Source organism: Heliangelus exortis, chromosome 24 (genome assembly GCF_036169615.1).
Source record: "Heliangelus exortis chromosome 24, bHelExo1.hap1, whole genome shotgun sequence".
Taxonomy (NCBI): domain Eukaryota; kingdom Metazoa; phylum Chordata; class Aves; order Apodiformes; family Trochilidae; genus Heliangelus; species Heliangelus exortis.
In genome coordinates, this window is record NC_092445.1 from 2,830,373 (window position 1) to 2,856,042 (window position 25,670).

The 25,670-nt window shown below is 45.5% G+C and overlaps 1 protein-coding gene across 5 annotated transcripts in view; it reads right to left on the bottom strand.

The window, feature by feature from the left end:
• The window catches only part of ARID1A (AT-rich interaction domain 1A), a 62,456-nt gene that overhangs the window by 26,293 nt on the left and 10,493 nt on the right, over positions 1–25,670 (bottom strand). For all 5 annotated transcript variants that reach the window (XM_071767793.1, XM_071767794.1, XM_071767791.1 and 2 more), the window contains 3 exons: positions 11,199–11,411; positions 10,034–10,498; positions 9,024–9,137 (listed from right to left, as the gene is read on the bottom strand). In XM_071767793.1, coding sequence (XP_071623894.1) covers positions 9,024–9,137; positions 10,034–10,498; positions 11,199–11,411 — 792 coding nt within the window. The remainder of the gene's footprint in view (positions 1–9,023; positions 9,138–10,033; positions 10,499–11,198; positions 11,412–25,670) is intronic.

Below are 25,670 nucleotides of genomic sequence, written 5' to 3' on the forward strand. Positions count from 1 at the left end.
TATATTAAAAAAGGGTGAAGGGGGCTTTCTTCCCCCTCTGAGCAGTGAGCAGACGCGGGTTTCATATTCTCTTGGAGAAGAGAGATTCAAAAGCTGTAGTTGCAGCACAAAGTAGAGAAGGAGGAATATGATTCATCCACAGAACAAGATGTTTCTGCCAGGAAAACCCAGAGCCTGGAAGGCCAGAATTCCCACCCAGGTCCTAAGCGAGCTCCTCTGCAAAACCCTGGGAAATGCAGCAGCAAAACTCTCCAGAAGAGGAGTTTCCATTTAACCCTTCAAAAGCCCATCAGCTTCTAAAAAAAAAAAAGTACTCCCAGGTTTAGCTAAACACTGATGCAACGTAAGATATTCCAAAGAGCAGTGACAAATGCTGAAGGTTTGCATGACAGAGTAGTGTTGCTTTGGCTAAGACAGGAGTTGCTCAGCCATCCAGAGCAGTGCTGCCACACGAGAAGATAAAACCTCCACCTTTAACAGAAAAGAGGGAGAAGAAACTTAGCTCATTTTCTATTATTAAATTTAAATTACAGTACTAGTAAAGGGTTGGACACAACGATCTTTATGGCTGGACTCGATCTGAAGGGTCCTTTCCACCAAGTTCCAGGAAAGGATGGAGGGCACCCCAGGCACAATGAGCAGCAACATCACAGCAGCAGCAGCAGCAGCAGAGGATGCTGTCAGCAACAGATTTTTTGGAGGGTGTTGGGGATGCACGGGGAGAGACCTAAGGATGGTCTGACACCGAGTGCAAGCCAGCAGCTACTGTGGGTCTCTGCTGACAGACCCCAAAATTCATTTATTTAAAGAGCTTTTGTTTTTCTTCCAGAGGTTTTTAAACATTCTCCTTCATATAAAAGGCTAAATCACATCAGAGGCAGGAAGCTACCCTCTGGATGCCAGCCATAAGGATATTCTGATCCCCCAGCAGTGCTTCCTTTGGAAGGCTCTTTCCAGTCTTCCATGTGTTCAGTTCAGACTCCAAAGCATTTAGTCATCTCAGCACGTGACTGTGCCACCATGCCAACCACACGAGTTAGGGTGGGCAAAGAAATGCAGGATTTTGAAACAATTAAAAAATGGAAAAAGCCCCTGCTGCTCAGTATTTTGGACTTCCAGACAACTCAGTTTTTAGCATTGTTATCAGCCTCTTTGGAACAATTAAGACAGAAACAATTTCTAAAAAAGCAGAAGGAGGGAAGGCTTTAGGAGGGAATGAGATTTCTCAGGCATCAGATATCTGCAAGTATCTGGCAGTCCTCTTGCTGGAAAAAGCTGCTGGAGAGCAAAGTGAGTGCTGGCAGCTCCTTCCTGAAGTCAGTCACACCTGTGGGGAGGCAGTGCTGGAGCAACACGAGGGGCCACACTGAGCCCTGGACATTGACAGCTGGGGAAACCCTGTCCAGTCAAGAACTTTTCTGAGATCCTGCACCAGGTACTGCTGACTGGGATGGGACAGGGACACTGGAGACTCATTTGGAAAGAATCAAGGAAACTCTCCTCTCATCCTGGCTCAGAGCAGTGAGTGTGCATGGGGAGAGGTAACATATCCATGGAAACCTGGCCCAGGCCAGATGCTGACGTACACCCAGTGCTACCCTGGGGGTCAGGGTGCCAGAACAGTCAATTCTACAGATGTCACTTCTTGGCAATCAGGAAATTCAACTTTACTTAAAAAAAATAAAAATAAAAAAAAAGGTTTTTGTTTTCCTGGGTAAGACCAGATTCAAAACTATAATAAAGCCCCATTACACAACCTCTCTCCTCACATTACCAGACTTGTTTGAGCCATGCTGTGAACCTTGTCCCCATGTGGGTGCAGGCACAAGCCCATCAGAGCAGTGTGGCTGTTGCAGGCAGGGAGCAGACTCAGCCTTGGGCTCTTGCCATGCCCCACATTTGAGCACCATGTGGAAATGGTTTTCTCCACGGCCTTTATCATCATCTCCAAGACAAGTCAATCCAGCATGCCAAAATGATAAGAAGAAGAAAATGATTCCTGTATACTGAGAGCTCAGGTGTGGCAGGGTTTAAAATGTGTGCAGTGCTGTCACAAAGTTAAACACCTCCATTTATTCCTGCAACCCTTCCACCCAGCAGATGAAGGTCACACCAACACGGACCATCCCCCCCTCATTGGTGTGGGACCTCTCTGGCAGGGTTAAGTTTTGATGGAAAGGGAAGAGGATGATGCAAATACGTCCAATCTCAGGACAAGAGGTGCATTTTCAGGGGTCTCCAATGACACCCAGTCAGCAGCAAAAAGGAAGGGAAAAACTGATTTCACCATGGAGCTGCTGGAAAAGCCAGGGGTGACCTGGGCAGGCAGGGAGCTTCAGCAAAGCCCAGCTCTGTGTTCTCAGGCTGCGTGTGACAGAGCACAGACTATTGTTTGGGTTCCAAGAGCAGAACTGGTCATCCTACAGCAATTTCCTGATTCAACACCAACCCTGACTCCTCACGCCAGCCGAGCCTACAGAGAAGAAGGGAAGAGCCTCTCCTGTCCTCCCTGGAGCCGCCTGCCCACCTCAGCCCAGAGCTGACTGAGTCCTCTTTCAGCTGAGTCTCCAAGTGAAATAACTCCCAAGAAAATAAAAATCTGGGGGTGAGGGGAATCTGTGCGAGGCGTGCAGGCAGGAAGCAGAGCTGAGCTGAGCTGCTCCAGACCAGAATAGAAACAGGAAACTGAGCCCAGCATCGAGCAGAGAAGCTGCCAGAGAAGCTGCACCAGTGGCTCCAGCCCCAAAGGGACATTACACAGATTCACAGAGGGTGAGGGGTTGGAAGGGACCTCAAGTGATCCTCCAACCAACCCCCCCTGCAGAGCAGGACCACCTGGTATGGGTCAGACAGGAACACATCCAGAGAAGGAGTGGAACATCTCCCTTATGAGGAAAGGCTGAGGGAGCTGGGTCTCTTTAGTTTGGAGAAAAGGAGACTGAGGGGTGACCTCATCAATGTTTTCAAATATGTAAGGGGTGAGTGTCAGGGAGATGGAGTTAGGCTTTTCTCAGTGGTGACCAGTGATAGGACAAGGGGTAATGGGTGTAAATTGGAGCATAGGAGGTTCAAGTTGAATATCAGAAAAAATTTTTTTACTGTAAGGGTGACGGAGCCCTGGAACAGGCTGCCCAGGGGGGTTGTGGAGTCTCCTTCACTGGAGACATTCAAAACCCACCTGGACACGTTCCTAGGGGATGTACTCTAGGGGGCCCTGCTCTGGCAGGGGGGGTTGGACTAGATGATCTTTCCAGGTCCCTTCCAACCCCTAGGATTCTATGATTCTATGATTCTAAGGAGGCTCCACAACTTCCCTGGGCAGCCTGTGCTGTGCTCTGTCACCCTCCCAGTGAAAAAGCTTTTTCTGAGGTTTACATGGAACCTCCTATGCTCCAACTTGTCCTTGTCCAACTACCCCTTGTCCTATCATTGGTCACCACTGAGAAGAGCCTGGCTCCATCCTCCTGGCACTCACCCTTTGCATATTTGTCAACATGAATGAGGTTGCCCCTCTCTCCTCCAAGACCCAGCTCTTCAGCCTTTCCTCTAATTAATGGAGACTGAGGGGTCGACAAAGCCTGGAGTGGGCCTGGGGGCTGCAGAGCAAGGTGTGGGTTTTCCTCCAAAGCAGCAGGTGGGATTAGCTCAGTTCAAACCCAGAGGAAGGGGTGGGAAGAGGAGAGAAAATTGCCACATGGACAAATAGCTGAGTGAGTCCCCAAGAAACAGGTCATGGGCAGAGAAATTTCACTGGAGAGGCTGGAAGATCAGGGTGGCTTTTTGAGTGATACTACATGCTCTCCAGAGGCTTTTAGTAGAACAAAAATAAAAAACAAAATAATAAATAAATAAATTTTTTTTTAAAGGCACATCTTTCTCAATAAATCCTGCAAAAATCCTAGTGGCTGCCCCCTCCCTGGCAGTGTTTTAGGCAAGGTTGAATGGAGCCTTGAGCAACCTGGTTTAGTAGAAGGTGTCCCTGCCCATGCAGGGGGGTTGGAACTGGATGAGCTTTAAGGTCCCTTCCAACCCAAACCACTCTATGGTTCTACAGCTGCAATCACACGCCAAGAAAAACTCAGACAGGGAAACCTTAGAGAAAAAAAAACCCAAACCAAAACAAACCCCAAACATTTTCAACTCCTTGTAGTACCATAACTTGGGATAGAAACCTTCATATCAGCATAAACTGGAATGCACCACTCTCTCTCATACCAGTGTTTCAGGTATTGCACTCCCAAGGCAAGCCTGCAGGCACTGCTGTGTTTATCTGCACAGCCACTGCCATGCCCAGGCACCCCAGCATGCAACTACCCTGCTTGGAAATGCATACAGAACTAATCCCTCTCTTAAGGCAAGCAATAAGACAAGCTCAAAAGGCCAAATACAAACCAAACAGAAGCAGGAAGTCCCATATGGACAAAGAGAAAAAAAAAATAAATAAAGAGCTGAACAGATTCAACTGTAAAAGGTCCCTGGACCCTGCTCTCCCCCCCCCCCAAAAAAAAAAAAGTCAAAATTATTAATACTAAGCTCAAAGCATTTTTAAGAAAGTATTCATTTCCTGGGCTGCACCTCCCTCCCCATCCACAGCAGCTTTTGAGACAGTTTTTTGCTGCATTTCAGACTGTTGCATGGATTATTTTCAGGTCAGAGGACACAGCTGACAGAGCTCAACTTTGTTCCACTTCAAGTACCTACAGAGTGCAAGGTGAAATGACCACTTTGCACGAGCAGAAAAATCCAAATGGTGCTTCTGTGACAACCTCCAAGCATTCAGAAACTACTTGCCTGAAGAAAGGAAGAGGGAATCAAACAAAAATACCCCAGGACTGCTGGGGGTGTTCAGAGAAGAGTTCTTTCTGAACAAGACAAAACTGCAGCCTTGTACCTCTCCCCTCCCCACCAAACCTTATTTTGCTAACTCCGTACTGCAGAGACCCAAACACACACCCAGAAGTTAAGCATAGATCAGACATTTGGTTTCAGTTGGTTATATTCCTTTCTGCCATTGGTTGGGCACTTTTCAGATCTAAAATCAGAGATGAACCAAACCTGAACACAACTCAATAAGCAAACCAGGTTTCCAATAGTACAAAACATGGAGTTTAAAACACTCCACATCAAGATGAAAAGATGTAGCCCAGAACAGGGTAAGATTTCTCCCTCAGGCTGCACACTGCTGACTCCAACAAACTAAGAATGTTCTGGGGTGGTAATTCTGAGACTTCTGTCCAACCTGCCCCAGCAGTTCATTTCATATTCACTGCAAGAAGAACTCAAATGCAACTTTGGTATTTAAAGGCTTCCACAACCTTGCCAGTATCTTGGTTCAACCAGAAGTCCCATCCCATGCAGAACCTTTCTTAACAATACCTCTCACAGAAGTTTTGGCTCCCACAGGCAGGAAAACTTCACTGAAGAGATCCCAAAAGGTCCAATGAAAAGCAAAACCAAGCCACTACATAATGTTATCAAATCAGGTTTGCTTTATCAATCTTTTGGGGCCAGCCTGGAAGTTCTAATACCAAAAATACCAACTTCTCTGGTTGGGAAGGTATAAACAGCCTGGTGTGGTAACCACTGTCTCAGTGCCCTGCTCCTCATTCAACTCAAAGGCATCAGGAACTGGCACTCAACTCCCTCAAGGCAGCTCATGGGACAGATTAGGGCAGGATGACAATCTAGTCCTAAATATTCTAAAATGAGCTACAAAATTCCTCCCAACAAACCCAAAACCTCCAGGGAACTTCTCAGCAGAATTGATTTGTAATCCAAACCCAAACAGATGTCCTAGCACCCCATTTGCTTCCCCTAAACTCACTACCAGCACCTTCCATGTTTAAGAAGGTAATTAACAGTTGGAAATACCTGACTCCTAAAGACTCAGAATCCAAGCCTCAAAAGGTAAAAGACACCAAATTCTTTGTATGGAGAAGAGACTTGGAAATCTCCTGGGACAAACAGATTTGTATCAAGGATTACTACTCCTCTCTCACACCCAGACACAACAGACTGCACTTTGCCTCTCCCATACACAGTAGCCATCTAAGTGTAGTTTAGCTGCAATCCTGACAGAGCATCCCTAAGGAAGCAGCAAGTTCTTCAGAGAAATTCTTCACCTAGCCTGCTGCAGAAGAGAACCAGGCAGGACACTCCCATGGATGTGTTCCTCTTTAAATGGCATTTGGGAGTGAGTTAGCAGCAGCACTCTCCTCAAAAATAATACAGCAAATATCACCTTCAGAAAGGGAACAACACTTAAGGCAGAACAGCTCTAACACAAGGAGAAATGGCAGATCAGAGATTTTGCTATTTAGAGATGAGCAAAGCATTACAGGAGTCAGTAACTTGACTCTTCTGCTGTTAAAATCAGAATATGGGAACATGGTCATGAAAAAGTTCAGTTAAGAGACACAAAAGTCAGTATCAGGAAGGTCTCTGGGAAACCTCCACACAGAACCATCAATGTGGCATCTCTCAGGCAGATCCCAACAAAGCCAGCAAGAGCTGGCAGGAGTTGAACAACCTGACAATGTCACCATCCAGGAGAACACCACCTCCTGAAACAGTGATAGGGTCAGCAAAGAAATATTGCTCCTGTTATTGCTTAGAATTCCAACATTAATGTTGATGTACAATATTAAAGTGTAAAGGCTAAAGACTCATAAAGGCACCAGGTACATAAATTTAACACTTCTGAAGAACCCAAAAAGCAGTAACCTCCTTTTCCTGCTGGAGCTGATGTTTAATTAAAGATGATGCATGGCACAATTTGCCCCGATTCCAGGATACCCAGTGAGCTATTCCACAGCACCCACTGAGGCTTGGAAAAGGGCTCAGAACTCTACAGAAAGCCCACAAACTAACCATGCTTCTGTAAGTCATCCATAATAGCAAAACAGGGATCTAGAAATCCTCCTGAGTAGGATAAAACTTTCTAAAACAGACCGAGTAAGCAATAGAAGGAAGATAAAAAGAAATTGATAGCACCCTTCCACATAGCTCTTTGGTTTCTAAGCATCCCCAGGCCAAGGTTTGTGCAAGAGGCTGCTCACAGAAACAAAGAGTTGGCTTCCATACACCTCAGAGCTCCTCCCTTTTAGCCACTCCACAGCATCCCCTGTCTGATGCAGTTCTCAATGTGCAGACAAGGGTGCTGGTGTTGTCCTACAGGATCCCAACAAGAAGACAAGGAATTATGAAACATGTACTAAAATAAGGGTGAGTTTCCAGTGGGAGCAGGGTCTCCTTTCCTTTTTTTTTTTTTTTTTTTTTTTCTTTTTGCCTACAAGGGGAATGGGGTTAGGTAAGATAAAGACTGCCAAAATATTTGGTGATAAGGTCAGGGAAGCAACACGACTATAAAACCTGTTTAAATCAGAAGCAAGCTTCAGAGCTGGCCAATTCCAAAAGCTGGACTTGTTTTTTGCACCCTGGATTTCTCAGCAAACTATCAAAAATATCTGATCCAAAACTGGGGGCCATTTTCAACTTTGAAACCAATTCCCTTGACTCCCACAGCAGACAGGGCTCTCTTTCCTTCAACTGCTTGGGAAAAGGGAAAGCGTGAAAGGGGCCAAATCCATTTAACCACAAAGTATAAAACAAACTCCTGCTTGGTGCTGAGAGGGAGCCACTTCTGCAAAGCAGAGGAATTAATTCCTGTAATCTGAGTCAGAGGGCGCTGATTGGCAGGATTCATGAAGGCTCCATCAACAATGTTACTGAACAGGACTTCCCACCGTTCTGAGCTGGAGCAATTGCTTCAATTACTTCAGTGGCTTCACTTTTCCTACATTCTTTGCCAGCAGATGGGTCACATGGAAGAACTTGTGGAGAGGCAGAGTGGAAAGAAACATACTATTTAAAAGGATTTTTTTCCCCAGGCCTCAGAACAAATTAGATCTTTGTAATCAGGGTCCAGAAGGTAAAAAAAGAAAAAACGAAGAAAAAGAAAGAAAGAAAGAAAAAAAAATGGAAAAGAAAGAAAAAAGAAACAACCCCACAACTACTCCCATTAGGTGGTCAGAACTAGAATCACTTTGTATTTGGGTGACAATTTGTACCCACAATCCAAAGGAATTATTTCAAGGAAGGGTCACACCACAAAACCATTCTCGTTGCTGAGAGCAAAAATAACTTTGGTACATACTCAGCTCACTCTCCTCTGACCAATCCAGCTCAGAAAACTGTCTTAGCCAGTTGGCTGAATAAAAAAAATAAAAGCTCACACACTTTCTACTGGTTACAATGAAAGTAACCAGCAAAAACAGAACTCAGCAGCTCAGAACTTTCCCTCCAAGCCAGAGGTACACACCAGCTCATGCAAACTAATCTAAATGTTTAGCCCCTCTCCACTTTCTTAATGAAGTTTTAACTCAAAGTTAAGCTATTCTGGTCCAAAACCTGCTGGAATACAGGGCATCAATCTCATACTGAACTGTTCACTGTACATACAGCAAGCAGATCTAGAATGCAAAAGGAAATATAATTCTTCATCTGTCAAGGAAGGAATTATCTGTGATGTATCTGTATCTTCCTCACTGCAGGTACTAATAAACTTGTCTTTTTCACCAAGTGTTCAGTTAGATTTGACCAAAGAAGCTTAAATCAGCAGTATAAGGATCCAGTGACACAGAAAGAGAACCATGGTGCCAGTCTGCTCACCACCAGTGCAACAGTGGGCTGAAGGAACAAGAAAATAAAATAAAAATGAGACACTTTCCCCTAAAGGTCAGGGCCTACTCTAACAGCAGGCAGGTACTTTTAGACACTGCAAAGAGAAAGCTCAAAAAAATAAATTAATCTTTCCCCTGAAAACATGCAGACCAGAGTATTTAGAGTTAAACTTTACTCTCAAATCCATTACTTTTGTAAATTACATTTAATCTCCAGTGGGAAGCCAGAAGCTAATGACTTAGTAAAAAGCACAGGCAGCCTCCATCATTCCCATTTCCAGGAGGAATACTCCCAGTGCTAATTTATCCTGCTGTGCTCCTGATTGCCCTCTCACCACTCACCGGCAGGCTCGAAGGTCTGGACTGAAGATTCAAGTTCATATCTTCTTGCCCTTTACTGGAAGCCATTGAGGGAGCAGATGATGTCTGGGACCCAAATGAGTCTTGAGATAACTCCTAAAACATCAAGAAACACCAAAAAAAAAAAAAAAAAAAATTGGAATAAAATAAAGGCCCTGCTGGAATTGCTTTGCTATATTCTCACATTGTGGGAGCATTATTGCCCAAAACAGGAAATAAGAAAGCAAAGAGTTGCAGCCAGCACACCCACTGCTCTGCCAGGGGACAAACACTGCCTGGCTGCCACCAAGAGCACTGGGAATGGAAGTCTAAAACATGACAAAACAGTCATGCTCCAGCTTTCCCTTAGTACACAGACTGCCCTGAGACTGCCCACTTGGCTTCTTGATCTAACACCTTACCATAGCTCCAAGTACTTTATTACACTAGAATGGCAAATCAATTAAAATCTTCAGCTTTTCAAACACTACCTTCAATGCACTGCAATGTTTGCTGAAATGTCCCAGCTAGCTTTTCACACAACTATTAAAACACTATCAAGCCCTGCTGAAAAGAAACACAATTTAATCAAGAAAAAAAAAAATTGCTTCACGATTTCTTCAATTCCATCACTCACTGCTTTATTTCTCCTCCCTAGAGTCTGGTTTTACATTTGAGGGCAAACCCTTCCCCTCACCATCTATGTGTCACTCTGCTGTTGTGCTAAACCAAGGAGCTCTGGAAAACACCTGGAGAATTAAATCTTCAGACTGGTCTTGCCAATCAGCAGCACTTCCTCACCACTCATCTTCAAACCTGCAGTTACCAGCATGCTACCAGCCTAGCATCTCCCCATGAGCAGATACAGATCTGGACACAACAGAGAAGGCAGCACAGCTACTGCTGTAATCACTCCAGCCAGTAGAGTTCAACTGACTTTCACACACAAAGGATTTGCCCAAATGTCTTTAAAAATCCCTTAAAGAAGGCAACAAAAGGAGGAGAGAGCCTACCTGAGGCGGGGGGAAGCGTTGCTGGGAGTACGCAGACTGCTGCTGCTGCGGCTGCGACGCGGGGTACGGAGATGACTGCTGAGAGAGAGCTGAGGATGGGGTCTGCTGAGTTTGCTGCTGCTGCTGGTAGGGAGACTGCGACTGCTGCTGGGAGTAGGGGGGCTGATTCTGTTGGTGCTGCTGGGCTGTGGGCTGCTGCTGGGGGTAGGGAGTGGGGGACTGCTGATGGGGGGGCTGGGACTGCTGCTGAGAGTACGCGGGCTGCGATGTCTGAAGTTGGGGTGGTTGGGACTGAGGCTGCTGCTGCTGCTGATAGGAAGGCTGAGAGTGAGGGGTCTGGGATGGAGGCTGCTGGGAGTATGGAGGCTGCTGCTGCTGCTGGGGATGAGGGCTTTGCTGGTTGTAATATGGAGTCTGGCTTTGCTGCCCGTATGCACTGGGGCCCTGCTGTCCGTAAGGAGGGATCTACAAAGGGAAAGGAGAAGAGTTACACCAGGCAGGAAGGTATTTCACATGCACAGATTGAAATGATGCTCAGGGAGAAAAAATTTAGAGACCTACTTGGGCCATTAAGTAGGAAAGCACTGGAAATGCCACTGCCTAGATAACTGCCAGACAACAGCAAAAGTCACTCGTGTTTGACAATAATCTTGGCAGTAACAAAATTTTAATAGGCACTAAAACTATGTTTTCAAGGATCTCTACCTGACCACCCTTCAATGGTAAGTAACAGTGCTAGGAAAGACTGCTTGGTCAAAAAAAAAAAAAAAACAAACACAAAACCAAAAAAGGCATCCTCTTGGATCCTGCAGGAGCCACTTGGATCATGTAATGAGCCAAAGCTGACCTGAAGGTATTTCTTCTGTAAAGAATAGCTGTGTCTTTAACAGAACACAGCAGAAAAACTACCTTACTCCCCTTGATATTTATTTTTCCCTTGTCTGATCCACTGCTCTGCCTCTCAGAGAAGATTCAACAGGTCCTTGTACACTGATCACACCTGAATCCAGATGTTGTGCAACAAGTAGCTTAAAAAAAAAGCCATTTCACTGAAGCAACTGATTCCAACCTGGCTGAAGGTGACCCCTTCAGAAGACACAGTACTTGGGTGCTCTTCTACCTGCCCCTGCTGTAAACAGAGACCACAGAATTTTGGGTGCTCTACCTGCTGTGCATATGAGATGCTGCCCATTGTACTCTGTGTCCTGCTCTGCATTCCCATGGGGTATCTCTGAGGGGTCTGTGGTCCATAGGGCTGTCCTGGATAGCCATGTCCTTGCTGTGGCCCTGCTTGAGGTCCCTGTTGTTGTGTGTAGGGGTTGTTTCCTCCATAAGGCTGAGGCCTCATCTTCCCCATCTGATCCATTGGGCTTGAAGGCTGCAAAGCAAGTTGTGACACATGACACACATCCAGCTAGACACAGGAATCACTCACAACCTCCCAAACCCTACCCCCCAGGAGAAAACTTCCAACAGGTTGGAGCAGAGAAGCAGAAGTTCCTGTCTCTCTTCAGGTGCTAAACCCCTCCGTTAGGTTCTGAGTCACAGCAGGATTCCTGCTGCCCTTTCAAACCTACAGACATTTCATAAAGAGGAATCCCAAAGAGAAGAAGTCATTTTATGCTGACGTATTTCCCATGACTACAGGACAGGAAAGAAGGAGGAAAGGAACATCCAGGAAGATGAATCATCCGTGTAAGTGGCTTTTCCCCATAGCAGGTAGCACCTTCATGTCCAGATATTGCACAACAACGTAAATTTAGGCTGGAAATTTAAATATTCCCAAGAAACACTGCTTCTTTCACACATAACAAGGTCTCCCAAAACACTACAGGCTGTTAATTTATACTTGTGCATTTCAATAAAGCCATACTGATGTAGTAATACTGGGCAGTGTTACTGCCATTCACAACATTAAAGACTCCAGTTCCATTTCTGCATTTTTTTCCCCCACATGTGCTTTGTGTCTGCTGCCTTTTGTAGAATAAAGGTTTCTAAATCAGCCTTCAAAGTCAGGTCCCTGAGTTTTAGAGCAGACACGATGAGACAAGTGAATAAATGCAACTTTCCTAGGACTTCCTAATCTGTACTACCCCTGCCTGGAGCCAAGATGTAAGAACAGTCAATCACATTTCCTGAAAATACAATAAGCCTCAAAACAGAGTCTTTCTACCTCATCAGTGCTATTCCCACACTCAAGCAAGGACTGTTTTGGTGTAGTGACCTCTACATGAATCCCAGGCCCAGTGTTTAACTTCCATGGACTGAGTAAGAATTGTCCCCTGATCTCCTGATGACCTAACTAATACCAATTAGATGTTTTCCACCAGATCACCATGACAATGGACTCTCTATTACACCATTCCTTCCTGCAACTAGCCCTAGGGTGGTATTTGTACAGATCCACCCTCTCTTGCTGAGATCAGGTGCTTGAGGAGTGGCACTACAGGCCTGCACAAGCAAGTTATCACACAAAGCCAACTCCTGTTGGAAACCCAAAAGAAGCCCAGAGCCCAGAACAGTATTTCAGTTATGTTTGCAGAATCCACCCTCCTAGGGGATGAAAAAAAAAACCAAAAAAAAAAACCAAAAAAACACATTTGTATAGTATGCTACACTTCAGAAATACCCAACCCAACAGCCAACACAGCTTGAAGTCCCAACACACAGACCCTGAAAACATTTGTTTGAGCAGCTGTCTGCTGGGTCCTGCCTGCCAGGACAGCCACACAGCCCTGAGCCCACGCCAAGGAGAAGGAAGCAGGGGCACACGAGGGAGTCAGTGGCAGATTTGTGGGGTAACAGGAGCTGGGCCATGGGAGGGAAGCTAATGGGGATGGCAGGGAAAGCAGCCCGGGTTTGCTATACCCACTCAACTGGAATCAGGCTCCCTTAGACAAATTTTCACCAGTGTGGCACAAATCGATTATGAACAAGGTCCAAGTTCCCTCCTCCACTCTTTAACCCAACATCTCTGCAAATTTGGTGTTTGCCATCCTACAGAAGCTGCTCACAGACAACGTGCCCTGGCACCAACCTGATGCTCTCCATCCAGGCAGATTTCAGATGCCCTGCCATGCTCAGGCTGTACTGATGTTCCCATTTTTGTCCAGACCAATACCAAAACAGTTCTGAAACAGTTTTGTTTTATGTTCAAGTTCTCACACATGCCACTGGTTGAGGAGAAGCCCAGACAGAGGCTGCAGGACCTCCGGGGAAGAAGCCCTGGATCCCTGCACTCCCAAACACCCCATGCACCCACACCAGGTTTTCTATCATGCTCTGAAAAGGGGGTTTCATTCAGGGGGTCAGGAAAAAAAATCAGTTTTTCAAAAAGCAAACCAAAAAGATGTCTTTGATGCTGTAGACTGAATCCTCAGAGCTACAGCACCTTACCCCCTGAATGGCAGCACCCATGTGGAGCTTTCATACACCCTAAAGGATGCAAATTGTGTTTGCATCTTTCAAGCAATTGTCCCTAATGCTTCCTGAGTCTTGCCTTGTGGGTATCCCCTTAGATTACTGACATCTTCTCCCTCCCACATTATCTGCTTTGGTATGTAAAAACAGTGGCACCAGGAGTGTTTCCCAGCCCCATGCTTTTAACAAGTCAAACCTCTCTTTCACCCCCCAAAACACCCCCTCCCCCCTTCCTTCTACCTGATAAGTGCAGCTTTGGGGTTACTGACTGAATATTTCAGCATCTTTTCTGTTTGTTACTTGCTTCCTCCTGGTGGTCACCTCACCCTCGCAGCCCCTAGCAAGGGCAGTTTCTCAAATACATTCCTTTTTGGGGTTTTTTTTGATTTATTTTCTTTTTAAATGCGCTCACACCACAGGCTGCCTCCTCTGCACAGACTTCCTTGTCTGTGGTCACCCACAAAGCCAACTGTATCTGCAGGGATGACAAAAACAAGGTGAAGATCCACTTTTCCACAATTCCTCCAGGAAGCATGACTGTTAAAAAAACTCCAGAAGCCTTTCAGAAGTGTTTATGCAGCCATAAAAAAAAAAAAAAAAAAAAGAGAGAAACAGAAAAGAAAAAACAAAAAATAAAATACAAAATCCAAACAGATTTCCAGGATGTGACCAAGTCGTCACCTTGATTGCTCAGTGTAGGAGTACAGAGTGTGTTCCAAACTCTGCTGCTTTGAACTGCCACTTCCACAAGGCTCTAGTGCACAGAGGATGCTAAAAACAAACACCAAGAGCATCGCTCCAAATTACAGCCTTATAGATAAAAATTCTATAAACACAAGAAACATAAACGCCAATTAATCTCTAATGAAGGAACTATTTCATACACACACTCCTGGCTCCTTGCAAACCCAACAGGCTAATTTGTGCTCCCTGGGGCTGCCCTGCACATCTTAAATGCTGCAAGGAGTTGGGGGTTTTTTTCTCTTCAGTATCTCCCACTAAAGACACAGATCTCTTTTGCTGACAGGGTTTTAACTGTTGTCTTCACAGCCTTGCTCTGGCTTAACAAGCCTACCATCAGGAAGTCTACTTCAATCTGCTATCTCAATCCTTTTAGGTAATTTAACAACACCTGCCTCCAGAAAAGAATAAAGTTAAAAGGCAGGGAAGTGCAGATTGATCCAGGAGCTCTTGCAATGATTTTGGGGGTGAGGAGGTGCTGCACGGAGCCTTTGTACACCCAGGTTACAGGAGAGGGGGAAGCCAAGAGGAGGGGATGTCTGCTCGCTCGCAGGAGCACTTCAGGATAAATAAGGAAATACCAAACCTCGACTGCAAAAGGCTGGAGATTCTTCTCTGGACTGATACATGGGAAATCCTTTCAATAGGAAACCACAGGAGTAGATTACTGTGATTACACTTCAAAAGCCAAGGCCCTGCCACAGAGAGACATAATTGAGAGAAAGTGTTGCTCCTTGATCACTGAAGTCCAGACCCCCTGCTTCCACCTCCTTGCATTCATAGAAATTGCTTCTATTCTCCCTTCAATCTCAGTATCTCTGCTGCTTTGTAACACTGTTAAGTACCAAAACTTAGCAAAACATAGTCCTGTCACCAGTCAAACTTTCAAAAGCAAATTTGTTTGGTACGGAATGTAATGAAAATGACCATAAGCCACTGCTCCAGAGGAACTGCTGAGCTTTAGAGAAATTTTAAGGTGTTTCTAGGCTAAGAGCTTCTAACAGCAAACCCAAAGGGAGCTTAAACTCCTGAGTTCAAAAGCTCTCCAAACCAGTCTGTGTAATGCAAAGGATGGCAGCCACCCCACATGAAATCAGCTCTTCTTCAAAAACAATGCCAGAGTTTTTCCTAAAAAAAAAAAAAAAAGCTTCAAAGCAGACAAGAGGATCCCACAAACAGCTCTTTTTCACATTCTGTCCCGTAGAAGAGAAATTTGGCCTCTTCAATGAGCAGTTTGGTTAAATTGGAGGGGACTTGCTTAATAGTCCTAGCAGGAAAATGAGTAAAAAGGGAAGAGGCAAATCCCACTTTGGAAGCAAGAGCCAAACCCTCTGCAGCTGTATAGAAAAATGTAATTCTGACTTTCCTGATGACTTTTTTACATATTTGTGTCTCCTCGTGCCAGAGGAAGAAAAGGAAGGAGAGTCATTTACCCAACTCTCTGGTTTCAAATCAGCATCATTCAGTTATTGGTAAAAGTGGGTATTGGCCAGGCCTGATTTCCTCAGCTGCCCCCCAAAAATAGAAAGGACAAAAAATAAAAAGCAAGAAAAAAAGCCCTAAGCTCTCACCTTGGATCTCAGATCTCCTCCTGGCCAGCTTTGTGGTCCGTTTTTTTGTGATAAAAAAAATAATAAAAAGCATTACTGGCTGTTTAACCGAGAGAAGCCCTAATTGATTCCCACAGTAATTAACCTGCATTTTACCTCGGAGAGTGGTAGTTAAGGAAGTCGGCACTGCTATTTATAACTCATCTCAAATTGAGGGCAGACTGCCTAAAATCTAACACATCCCAGCTGTACTCCTGTTTGAACTGGGGCCAAGGGAATTTTTTAAAGCAATCTTGGCACTGAATGAATGACACCAACAGTATGAGCACGCGTGTGGTTGTGTTGTGGTGACGTAGCAGTGGAGGTGGAAGGGGAAGGGGGGCCAGCACTCCATAATCCCTCTCCCAAGCCCTCTCACTGAGTCCCCTGCCCGGCACAACCCACCCGGAGCCGCCCACCGAGACCCAAACACAGGAAACCTCTTTTCCTGTGGAACGCCTTGAAGTGAGAAAGCACATGGCTAATCTGCATAAAAAGCAAAGCCACACCACTCCTGCCAGGAAGGTTAGTGCTTGTAATCTCTGGCCACGGAGCTGGCTGCCTGCAAGGACTTGGACCAGAGCCTGATAACCCAGAAAGAGCCGAGAACAGATGGGCAAGGACCCCGGCAGCAACGGCACCGCGCACGTGATGAGCCACATGGCCCTGCCAGCACCAACTATTGTGTGGCTGCTGGGTGTCCTGACAAAGACAAACCCGACCCCGTCCTGGGATCCAACTGAGGTGGCAGCTGCTCCTCTACCATCGTCAGGTTGGCTGGAGAATGGGGACCACCAAAAAGCAGGAGATCTGGAGGTTGTTGAGTGCCGCTCGACACCGTCCCGCAGGTGCCGAGAAGCAACTGCTGACCTCCCCCTGGCTGAATCCAGACAGGATTTTGGTGAAGGGAAATGATGAGGTCTTGGTAGAAGAGCACGCTCTTTCCTCTTGTCTGCAAGGTCTCTCTTTGTTACCCAAAGGCAAAGGCAAGTGGTCTCTGCAGCTGGTGAAGCTACCGAGCAGATTGCCATGTTGGCTCTAGAAACTGTATTAGAGATGGATAAGTGTCCTGGTTTGGGCCAGGGTAACAAGGGTGGGAAAGAGAAGGCATTTTCCCTAAGAATCAGTGTGCTGGGATCAGGGTCATATTGCACTAAAATTGCTGAAACCAGGAAACGAGAATAAAACCACTCCATGCTCCCCCCAAAATCCATGTGGTTTGTCACAATCAACAAGCTCTACAAGACAGAAAACCAATGACACCTTTCCAGGCTGCTAACACCTACAGTGGTTCATGGTAGGTGAACCCACATTTTGTGGGTTCAAAATCCACAGCTTTCCCTGCCCATTACCCAGTGCCTTCCACCCCACTGAGAAACACCAACCATGCCAAGGCAGGCTCCACACGAGCCATGGCAAACAGAGAATCACTCAGGGAAAATATTTTCCCTTGACTGTGAGGCTGTCAGGAGGCTTTACCAACTAAGCATTAATGTTGTGAAAAAGCAACCTTAATCAAAGCAGAGAGGCTGCACTGACCTTTGCTGTTTCTAGTATGTCCCACATCCTCTGGTGCTACAAAGAGCTGAGGCTGCTGTGAGACACCAAGGCTGGGTCAGGTCTTGGAGGTCCCAACATCCAACACCATTAAGAAACCACATCCACACTTCCCCCAGGGATGAGGGATTTGACCTCCCACCTCTGAGTCCTCCCCCTAGACTAAACCTCTGCCATATTTTGAAGTTCAAAGGGCACAATGAGAGCTCTGCTGCCTGCAGCATCAAGGCTCCAGTACCCAGGTGAAGAAAAACCCAATTACTCCCTTACTCACCAGTGCTCAGCTGTGTTTGGTGTGATGGTGTCTGCACATGAAGCACAGGTACTCACAGACAAGTGTGAAACACACAGGATGGATTGTCCCAAGCTGGCACCAACCAAAACCATCCAGGCTGTGACAATTCACACCAACCAAAAGACTGACACAAGGAGATGGTCACAAGGAGATGATCAATGGATCACTAAACGTCATCCAACCACAGCCACGGTGTTACCACAGAAACAGAATTAACAGGAGTGGGGAACACAACGACATCCAACAGGCAATACAAGACCCTTGAGCAAACCCTGCTTCCAGCCAGGCACTCTCTGTGCCTCAAGCTCACATTTCAGACATTTCCATGGCTGTTCAGACCTCCTGAAACTCCAACAGCGACTCCAATTCCTCCATGACCAGTTTAGAGAGTACAAGACCAGTCTAGAGAGCTCAAGCTGAGAAAGGAGCACTAACTACCAACCATCCTCATTCATGAGCAAACACCTTTCATCTTCCAGTGAGGAACTCTTCCCTCTGATCTATTTAAGGTGCAACTGGCTGTGCTAAGGTCAACATCCCAGCCTGAACTCACTGCCTTTTATAGCCTTCTGAAGGGCCAGCACACAGGGTCATACTCCATTGCCTCTCCTTCTACGGTGGTCTGCTTTTGAAGAGAGATGGAAGAGCCTGAGGGGAAGTTAGAGTTTAGACAAAAAGAAAAATCCTCCTGTAGTCGATGAAGATTCCCCACAAAAGACAAAACACCCAAGACACCCAGTAAACACTGCTCTCATTGCTACAAGGGTCTCACCAGGAGAGTTTCAACAAGTGTGTCTTACCAAGATCAGAATCACAGAAATGTGCACATTTTTTTTTTTTTCCCCTTATTTGAACTTGAGAAATTCAACTTCCTTCAGTCCCTCAGTATAAGCAGGACAACACACCAAGCCAAGCTCAGCACTCAGCAGTTACTTTCCTTGCCTTTCCTCGTGGGCAGTATCCATCATTTTGCAGAATAAGCACCTGGCAAGCTCTGCTTCACACCCCTAAGTCTGAGGTAAAAAAACTGACTTTCACAATACTGCAGGATTAGTTTCAGGGTTACAAACACCCCCCCCCTCTGGACACTTGCAGGACAAATCTATTTTTATGTAAGCTACAGAAAAAATACAACTCCCCACCTCACGCCCAAGGAGCCGAAAATTTAACTTAGATTTTAATACACAACCAAGAGGTAAAGTGTTAATTTCATCATCAGTTTGCCAATCCAGATTAAATTATTGGTTGCCAAAGTGTCCAGATGACTGACCTCAGCTCAACAGTTCCAGTTCTGCAACTAGAGGGAGCCTGGTTTTTCTTCTGACTTCTTCCAGCAGGTCAGAGTTTGATTGAAGACACTTTCTATTCCTCTAATCTTCAGCCAACACACAGACCTCAGAATAAGCCAACACTCCACACAAAACGAAAATGTGACATTTTCTGAATTACTTTGGTCACCTGCTTCTAACCAACAGCTGTTTGGAGCTCCTGTAAACTTCAAAATCAGCCCTGTTAAATGTTGCTCCTTATCTTGATTATACATTTATTACACCAGTTCCTTTGGGGAGGTTTTCTGTAAATCCAGGATAGTAAGTTTTAACAAGTGGGGAAAAAAAAAAAAAAAAAAAGATAAGTTTCCTCCAAGCTGCTACACTGTGAACTACATCTTCCTGGCTAAACACAATTCAGTAATTACCCTATTAACATTTCTCAGCAAGAGTCTTGTCCACACATCTCCAAGGACTTTGCTAAGCACCACTCTTCCTAATACTCTTCAAATTGATTAAAACTGACCAGAGTTTTTGCCTACAGGATGTATCATTATGGAATGTTTTATTCCTGAAAGAAGTCAATCAGAAGAAGGTTATCTGGCAAGCAAGTGAAATGAGAGCCTCCCCCCTCCCCAAACCCTCCCTGGAAATAAACCATGGGCTACAGTGCTCATGTCCCAAAATAAGCAGGTTCTGGGTTTTTTCCAGTTTTTTTTTAAAGGTGGAGGGTGGGAAGATGCCAAGCCTGCCTGTGTTTTATACAAATTTCATTTGTTTATCTCATCTTTTCTTCTCAGCCTGACTTTAAACCCTCCTTTATCAAATTCAGCAAATTCAGCTTATCAAGGTGCTGGATTTCAGTTCCTGTCCTCAGTCAGTTGCTCTCTCTGGACAAGAGGCCCCACTGCTTATCCCATCACATTATTTAGGTACCTCCCAGGACCCTCAAAATAATATTTCAATATTTTCAAAGACAACACACTACTGGTTTTCTGTCATCTTCAGGATCTACTCAAAGGCAGGGGCAGGCACATTAACAGGATGTTTTTCTGGACTCATGAAAAGCTGTAGTACACAAAAGGACCTGAAGTAAGATTGCTGCTGAAGTCACTGAGGTGGGGCTGACCTGGGAGAGGGGGAAACTCCTCTGCTTTTATACCAAGTTAGTACCAGGTCAAACCTTGCCCAGAGCCAAGCTCACAGAGCCCCTCATCCTCCTGAGAGGCACCAGGATGGCAGATTCCTCATGGACACCTCTCCTGCCTGCAGGCACATCCTTGTGGGAACAGCACAAGGGATCCACCACCACCACCTGAAAATTAGGCAGCAACCAGAGGATTCATTTCCCTCCCCCTCCCTCTCTCTTTTACCCACACAGATGATGTGAATGAACAGCCAGGTTGTTTCAGAACACCAGGAGGTGTCTTTGCAGGGAAGAGAAGAGCCCAAGCCTGGGCTGGGTGGCCCCTTGTCCCTATCTGACAGCCCAGCCCAGCCTGGGGGACTTGGCTGGGCAAGGGGTTCCTTATCAAACAGGCCCTGATGGGAAGCAGGAGCTACATGGTTACTGGAACATGGCAGGAGATTCTGACAAACACTCTTTCCTGAATTAAATGCAGTCAAAATTAACAAAGCAGTGTGACTCTTTTGCCACCAGTGACATTTTCATGTGTTTCACTTGCAGCTGGAGTCAGATGACAGAGTTTGCAATTTTGCTGGGCAGTGTCAGCTCTGACACCTCCAATAATTTCAATTTCTATTTAAGCAAGAAAATATAATTCCCTTCTATCCAAATAATCAGGTAACTAGCTATCCCCTGACTCTCAGACTTCAACTCACTTTAGAAGCACACTCTTCAGCCAACTCACCCCAAGATTTATTAAGTCCCACTGTTGACTCCTCCCAAATTCTAAGCAATAGCAAGATGTAAAGAAAACTGCATCCCAGCTCCATGGGAGATGATCCTAAAGAACATGTGATAGTTGTAATGAGCTGGGGTTCCTTTCAAGATTGAAGGAAACTTCCTTCCTGACTATTAAATCAGGCTTTAAGTTTAGCCAACCTCCTACATCTGCTCTAATGAACTGGAGGCAAATCAACAAAAAGACACTTAACTGTCTCATTACAGCATTTTTGTTCCAGACCTACTTACACACTAGAAGGAGCAAGCAAGCTCATGTTGTGCCACAGAAATGGGACTGGGCCAAACAGCAAGCCATAAAAAAAAAAAAAAAAAAAATAATCAAGAGGAGGAAGGGTTAGGATGGAAGAGCAAAATTACACTAAGTGTCACCATTACTTAAGTGAGCTAATTTTGATCAGGAAAAGAGCAGCTGTTCCAGATTGCTAGCAAGATGCAAAATATTTGTGTTAAGCACCACTGAAAACCTGAAAGGGCTCCAGAAGGCCCCCAAAAACATTCAGACACAGGCGATCTGGGGCAAACTTCAACCACCCACCAGCTCATTCTCCATAACCCCCTCTGCCCTTCCAACAAGCAGTGCTAATCTCAGGGACAGATGTCTTTTGCTGCTGAGCAGGGTGGATGTTTTCCAAAATTTTAGGCCTGAAGGAAGACTCCAACACAAGAGGCTCACTAGAGCTTACTTTCCAGAACAAAGTTAATTTTATCAACTCATTACAAGCCCTTTCTGCACAGAAATCTGATGGGTGCTGGTGCACACCTCAAGGGTTGATAAGGCACCTCCAGCATAGCCTCCTGGCTTTCTAGAAACAATTTCTTGCTAGCTCTTCATCCATAAAAAGCAGCATTGCAGGTTTCTACCCACTTGTGTCTGTCTGAAAGCTCAATCTGTATTTGAATATCTCATCACTTTGCAGATTTGTCTCTTTTTACACCAGAAGAAGGGGTGGCTGAACAGACCCAACTGGCCAGGCACATTCCTGTGGACCTCTAACCAGGTCAGGGTGGTAAAAGAAGATCCAAGAGACATCTGAGGATCAGGTCAGGGCTCTCCCAACACAACAGGGTCTCCAGTGGTCCCAACACCCTTGCCACACACAAGCCCAAGGTGAAGGAGGACACAGCCACACCATAAGAGAGGTTCAGGTGTTGGAGGCAACCTCACCTCAGTGTGCTGAGCTCCATCTTGTCCAGAGCAGCTGCCTGCTTTCCTAGAAGCTGCATGTCAGGGCCTGCAGCTTCTAGAAGCCATGTTTCAGCATTACAAAGGCTCTCCCTTGCTTCTGCAGATGAACTTCTTTAAAAGGGTGTAGAAGGCAACGTAAAGGAAAATGAAAATAATCCAAGAAATCAGAGTTTTGGAATGAAGCTGTGGAAAGAGTCAGGCAATCACAGTTGAAGCTAGAACAAAACTCCATCATCACCCCTGCCCTCCCAGACTGAATTCAAACTCACAGTTCAGTCCTGGACATCACCTCTGCTTGGTGATGGAGCACCCAGAGGCACAGCCCTTACCCCAGCCAGGGAGCCCTGAGGGAATGAGCTGCTAATTACTTCAGGAGTATCTCAAACATGCCTCAGTCACCAGCTGGAACAGCTTGGATTGCACTCAGTCTGAGCCCCAATGTCACCTCATTAGGAAGCAACTTAGGACACCTACAACCCTGTCCATCCCTCCTGGTCCTCCCCAGCATTTCCCAGGAGGGACCCCACATGATAAAAAGTAACAAACTTTTGGTTTGCTAATGGGAACAAGAAAAGTTATTTCTCTCCTCATTACAGAAGCTGACAAGTTTGGATGCTATTTTTGTGGATTTTACTGAGCCTTCTCCTATTTTAGCCTTAAAATTCAGCCTTCAAGACTCCACTTCGGTTCCAAGGAACCAAAAATATTTAAAATTGCAGTCATGACAAGTTACCATCTGCATTTACCAAGGATGCACTGGGTAACTTTATAGCAAGCAACAACCAATCTCCAGTATTTATACCCAAATGATCTATTTGCATCCAGAAAGCAGAGCTGCTGTCATGCCTGCTTTGGTGAGAGGAGAGGAGGTTGGGGGAGATGAAAAGACTACGTGGGCAAGAAGCTCAGAGCTGCAGCCAAGCCAGCTCCCAGACAGCAATGAAGACACCACCAGAGCCTGCATCAAGCCAACACTGTCATGATTCAGGTTCATTATCCCTGGCAAGTCCATCACGACTCCCAACCAAGTGCACGAGGTCACTGTTACCTCGAAATAATAATTAAAAATAAAATAAAGCCACCAGCCCTCAGTTGCAGTGGTTTTGAGGTCCACAGCCTCATGCTCGCTTCTGTCCTTGGGCTTTTTTCTTTTTTTTTTTTAATTCCATCTACGCCCAGAAAAATCCAACTTTTTTTTTAAAGCAAAATGAACAGCGTGGGGAGTTGCTTAGCAAGTTGAAAGGAGTGTGTGCTGGCAGCTGGTGAGAAGATACAGGAATTCCTAACCCTGCCAATGCCATGGGGGGAGGAGGAACAGCCAACGCTGCAAAGTCTTCCCTGGTTTCAGGAACAGGTAGAACAAGAAACTGTAAGACAACTCATGTGAGAAAAGGAAGATGAGACATGACTGTACCTTGACAGCAGTGACAACTATGAGTTTATTGCCATTTACAGAGTGATGGGATTTAAAGGTAATCTTAAGAGCTGGTCCCCATTTGGAACAAGCATCCCTGCTGCCTCGACACCCCTCGCTTTCAACAGAAAATTCATTTTCATCATTAAAGTCAGGAAATCTGCACTCTGCAGCTCAGCACCAAATTATCCCAGGATCTCCTGATACAATATCCCTAATGAGTTATTCACTCCAGTGTGAGGACAACAGATGTAACACCTTGCTCCACAGAAGGGAGGCAAGGGTTAAGGGCCAAAACACAGTGAAAAGCTGAGGAGCACACAATTGCTCTGGGATATTTCATACAACACTAATCACTTCATCTGATTTTAATTCCTGACATCAAATCAGCATATAGCTTTTCAAAGGAAATCTTGTCCTAGATTGCAAGGTAATCAATCACAATTAATATGGAAAACAAGTTCTTGCAACACTGCCATGCCTCCTGAACCGAAGGGGAAGGCCAGTGAAGGTGCTTTAGAAATATCTTTAAAGTCCAGGCAGGTAGGATAATTTGGGATAGGTCTGTCAGTCCCTCCTGCACATCCAAGCATAGGTCACCAGGCATTTTGCTTCTCCTCCAGAGCACGAGCTGAAGAAGAGTGCTTTCTAAGGTCACTTCTGTTACAAACCCTCATCCAGGATTTGCACACTCGTCACCTGAAAGTCCCTTCCCCACCAACGTGCCCTGGGCCAGGGCAGCCACACTCTGCCCACACAGGCAGCATGAAACATTTCCAGCAAGATGATTTTTTTTTTTGTAAAACCAAAGGAAACTGTTCCAGGTTTAACCTCACATCCAGAGAAAAAGTATGATCAGGTAGTTATAGCATTAACCCTCTCTGAAGGTTCCCAGGCACCCAGCTCCTGAAGGCTCCTGAGACACGGGGAGCTTCTTATCCTGCTCTCCCTGGTATATCACAATAAACTGAAAGACCAGGAGAGGCTTTGATACTTAAATGCTTCTTATCACCATACTGTCCAGTTATCCACACATAATTAAAAAAAAAAACTAATAACAAAAAGTTCTAATCTGTTATATTCAGCAGCTGCCCTGAATCCTTTCCAGGGGATCCAAAGCACGACAATCACCCCCACGCAACAGTAAGAAAATTAGTTTGGGTTGGGTTTTTTTTAAAGAACAAAAAATAAACCCCCCCACATACACAGTTACCCCAGCCCAAAGGGCAGGACTCCAGCACGCCCCAGACTAACAACTCAACATGTGCAGCACAAAAAAAAAAAAAGGCAGCTTCTGGGAACACGTGATTGTGCTCAGTAAAGTGGCCTTGAAAGGGAAGCCCTTTCCTTTATTAGCAGTGCCAGCTCCAAAGTCTGAGATACTTCATTTAAAGAACAAAAAAAAAGAAAAAAAAAAATCACATTTAAACTAATTCCAGCACTTCCACTGTTTCAATGTATCCTCTACAGAGAGGGAAGAACTTTTCTTCAGATCATTTCACAAGTATGGCTGAAGAAAGACCACCTCTAGCCTGGCCCTGGTTTAATTATTTACATACAGTTAATGAGTACCAGATTCTCCTCCTAAACCTGTACAGGGTGCATAGTCCTACAGTCATTTGGACTTTAAATCCATCACCAGACTGTTATGAAGTACAAAACTCTAAACAAGCCTAGAGGAAGGATTCTTATGGAGAGGTGAAGCACAGAGTGAGCCCAGCCAGCTCCCTGGAAGAAGTTCAGGTGGCAAAGCAGGACAGTCCAATCCCTTCACCACAATCCCCAGCAAGGAGTGATCTGGATGGAAAGGGAGACATTTTGCAATTTAACCCCCAAGTTGATCTTGAGGGAACAGGCAGAAAGCCACATGTTTAAAAGCAGATCACCATGCAGTTTTGCCTCTCTTCTCCTTACCTAGAGAGACCAGGAAAGCAAGAGAGACTCAGTCAAGATGATTTGGAGTATTTTTCCTAATGTTCAGAGCTAAGGGCAGCAAAGCACTGAAGCAGACTGAGGCAGCTCCACCACATCCATGGTTGTCTGCCCTGATCTCAGGTACAGCTGATCCTGCCCTGGAGCAGCCCAGATGACCTTTCAAATTCAGATCCAAACCTCTGTTCAACAAAAAACAGAGTCACCTAAAGAGACAACAGAGGCAACAAACCAACAGCAAGATTCTGCAGGCAGCACAGACTCCACTGCACATTCTCCTCATCAAAAAGATCAAATCCAGTTGCTGT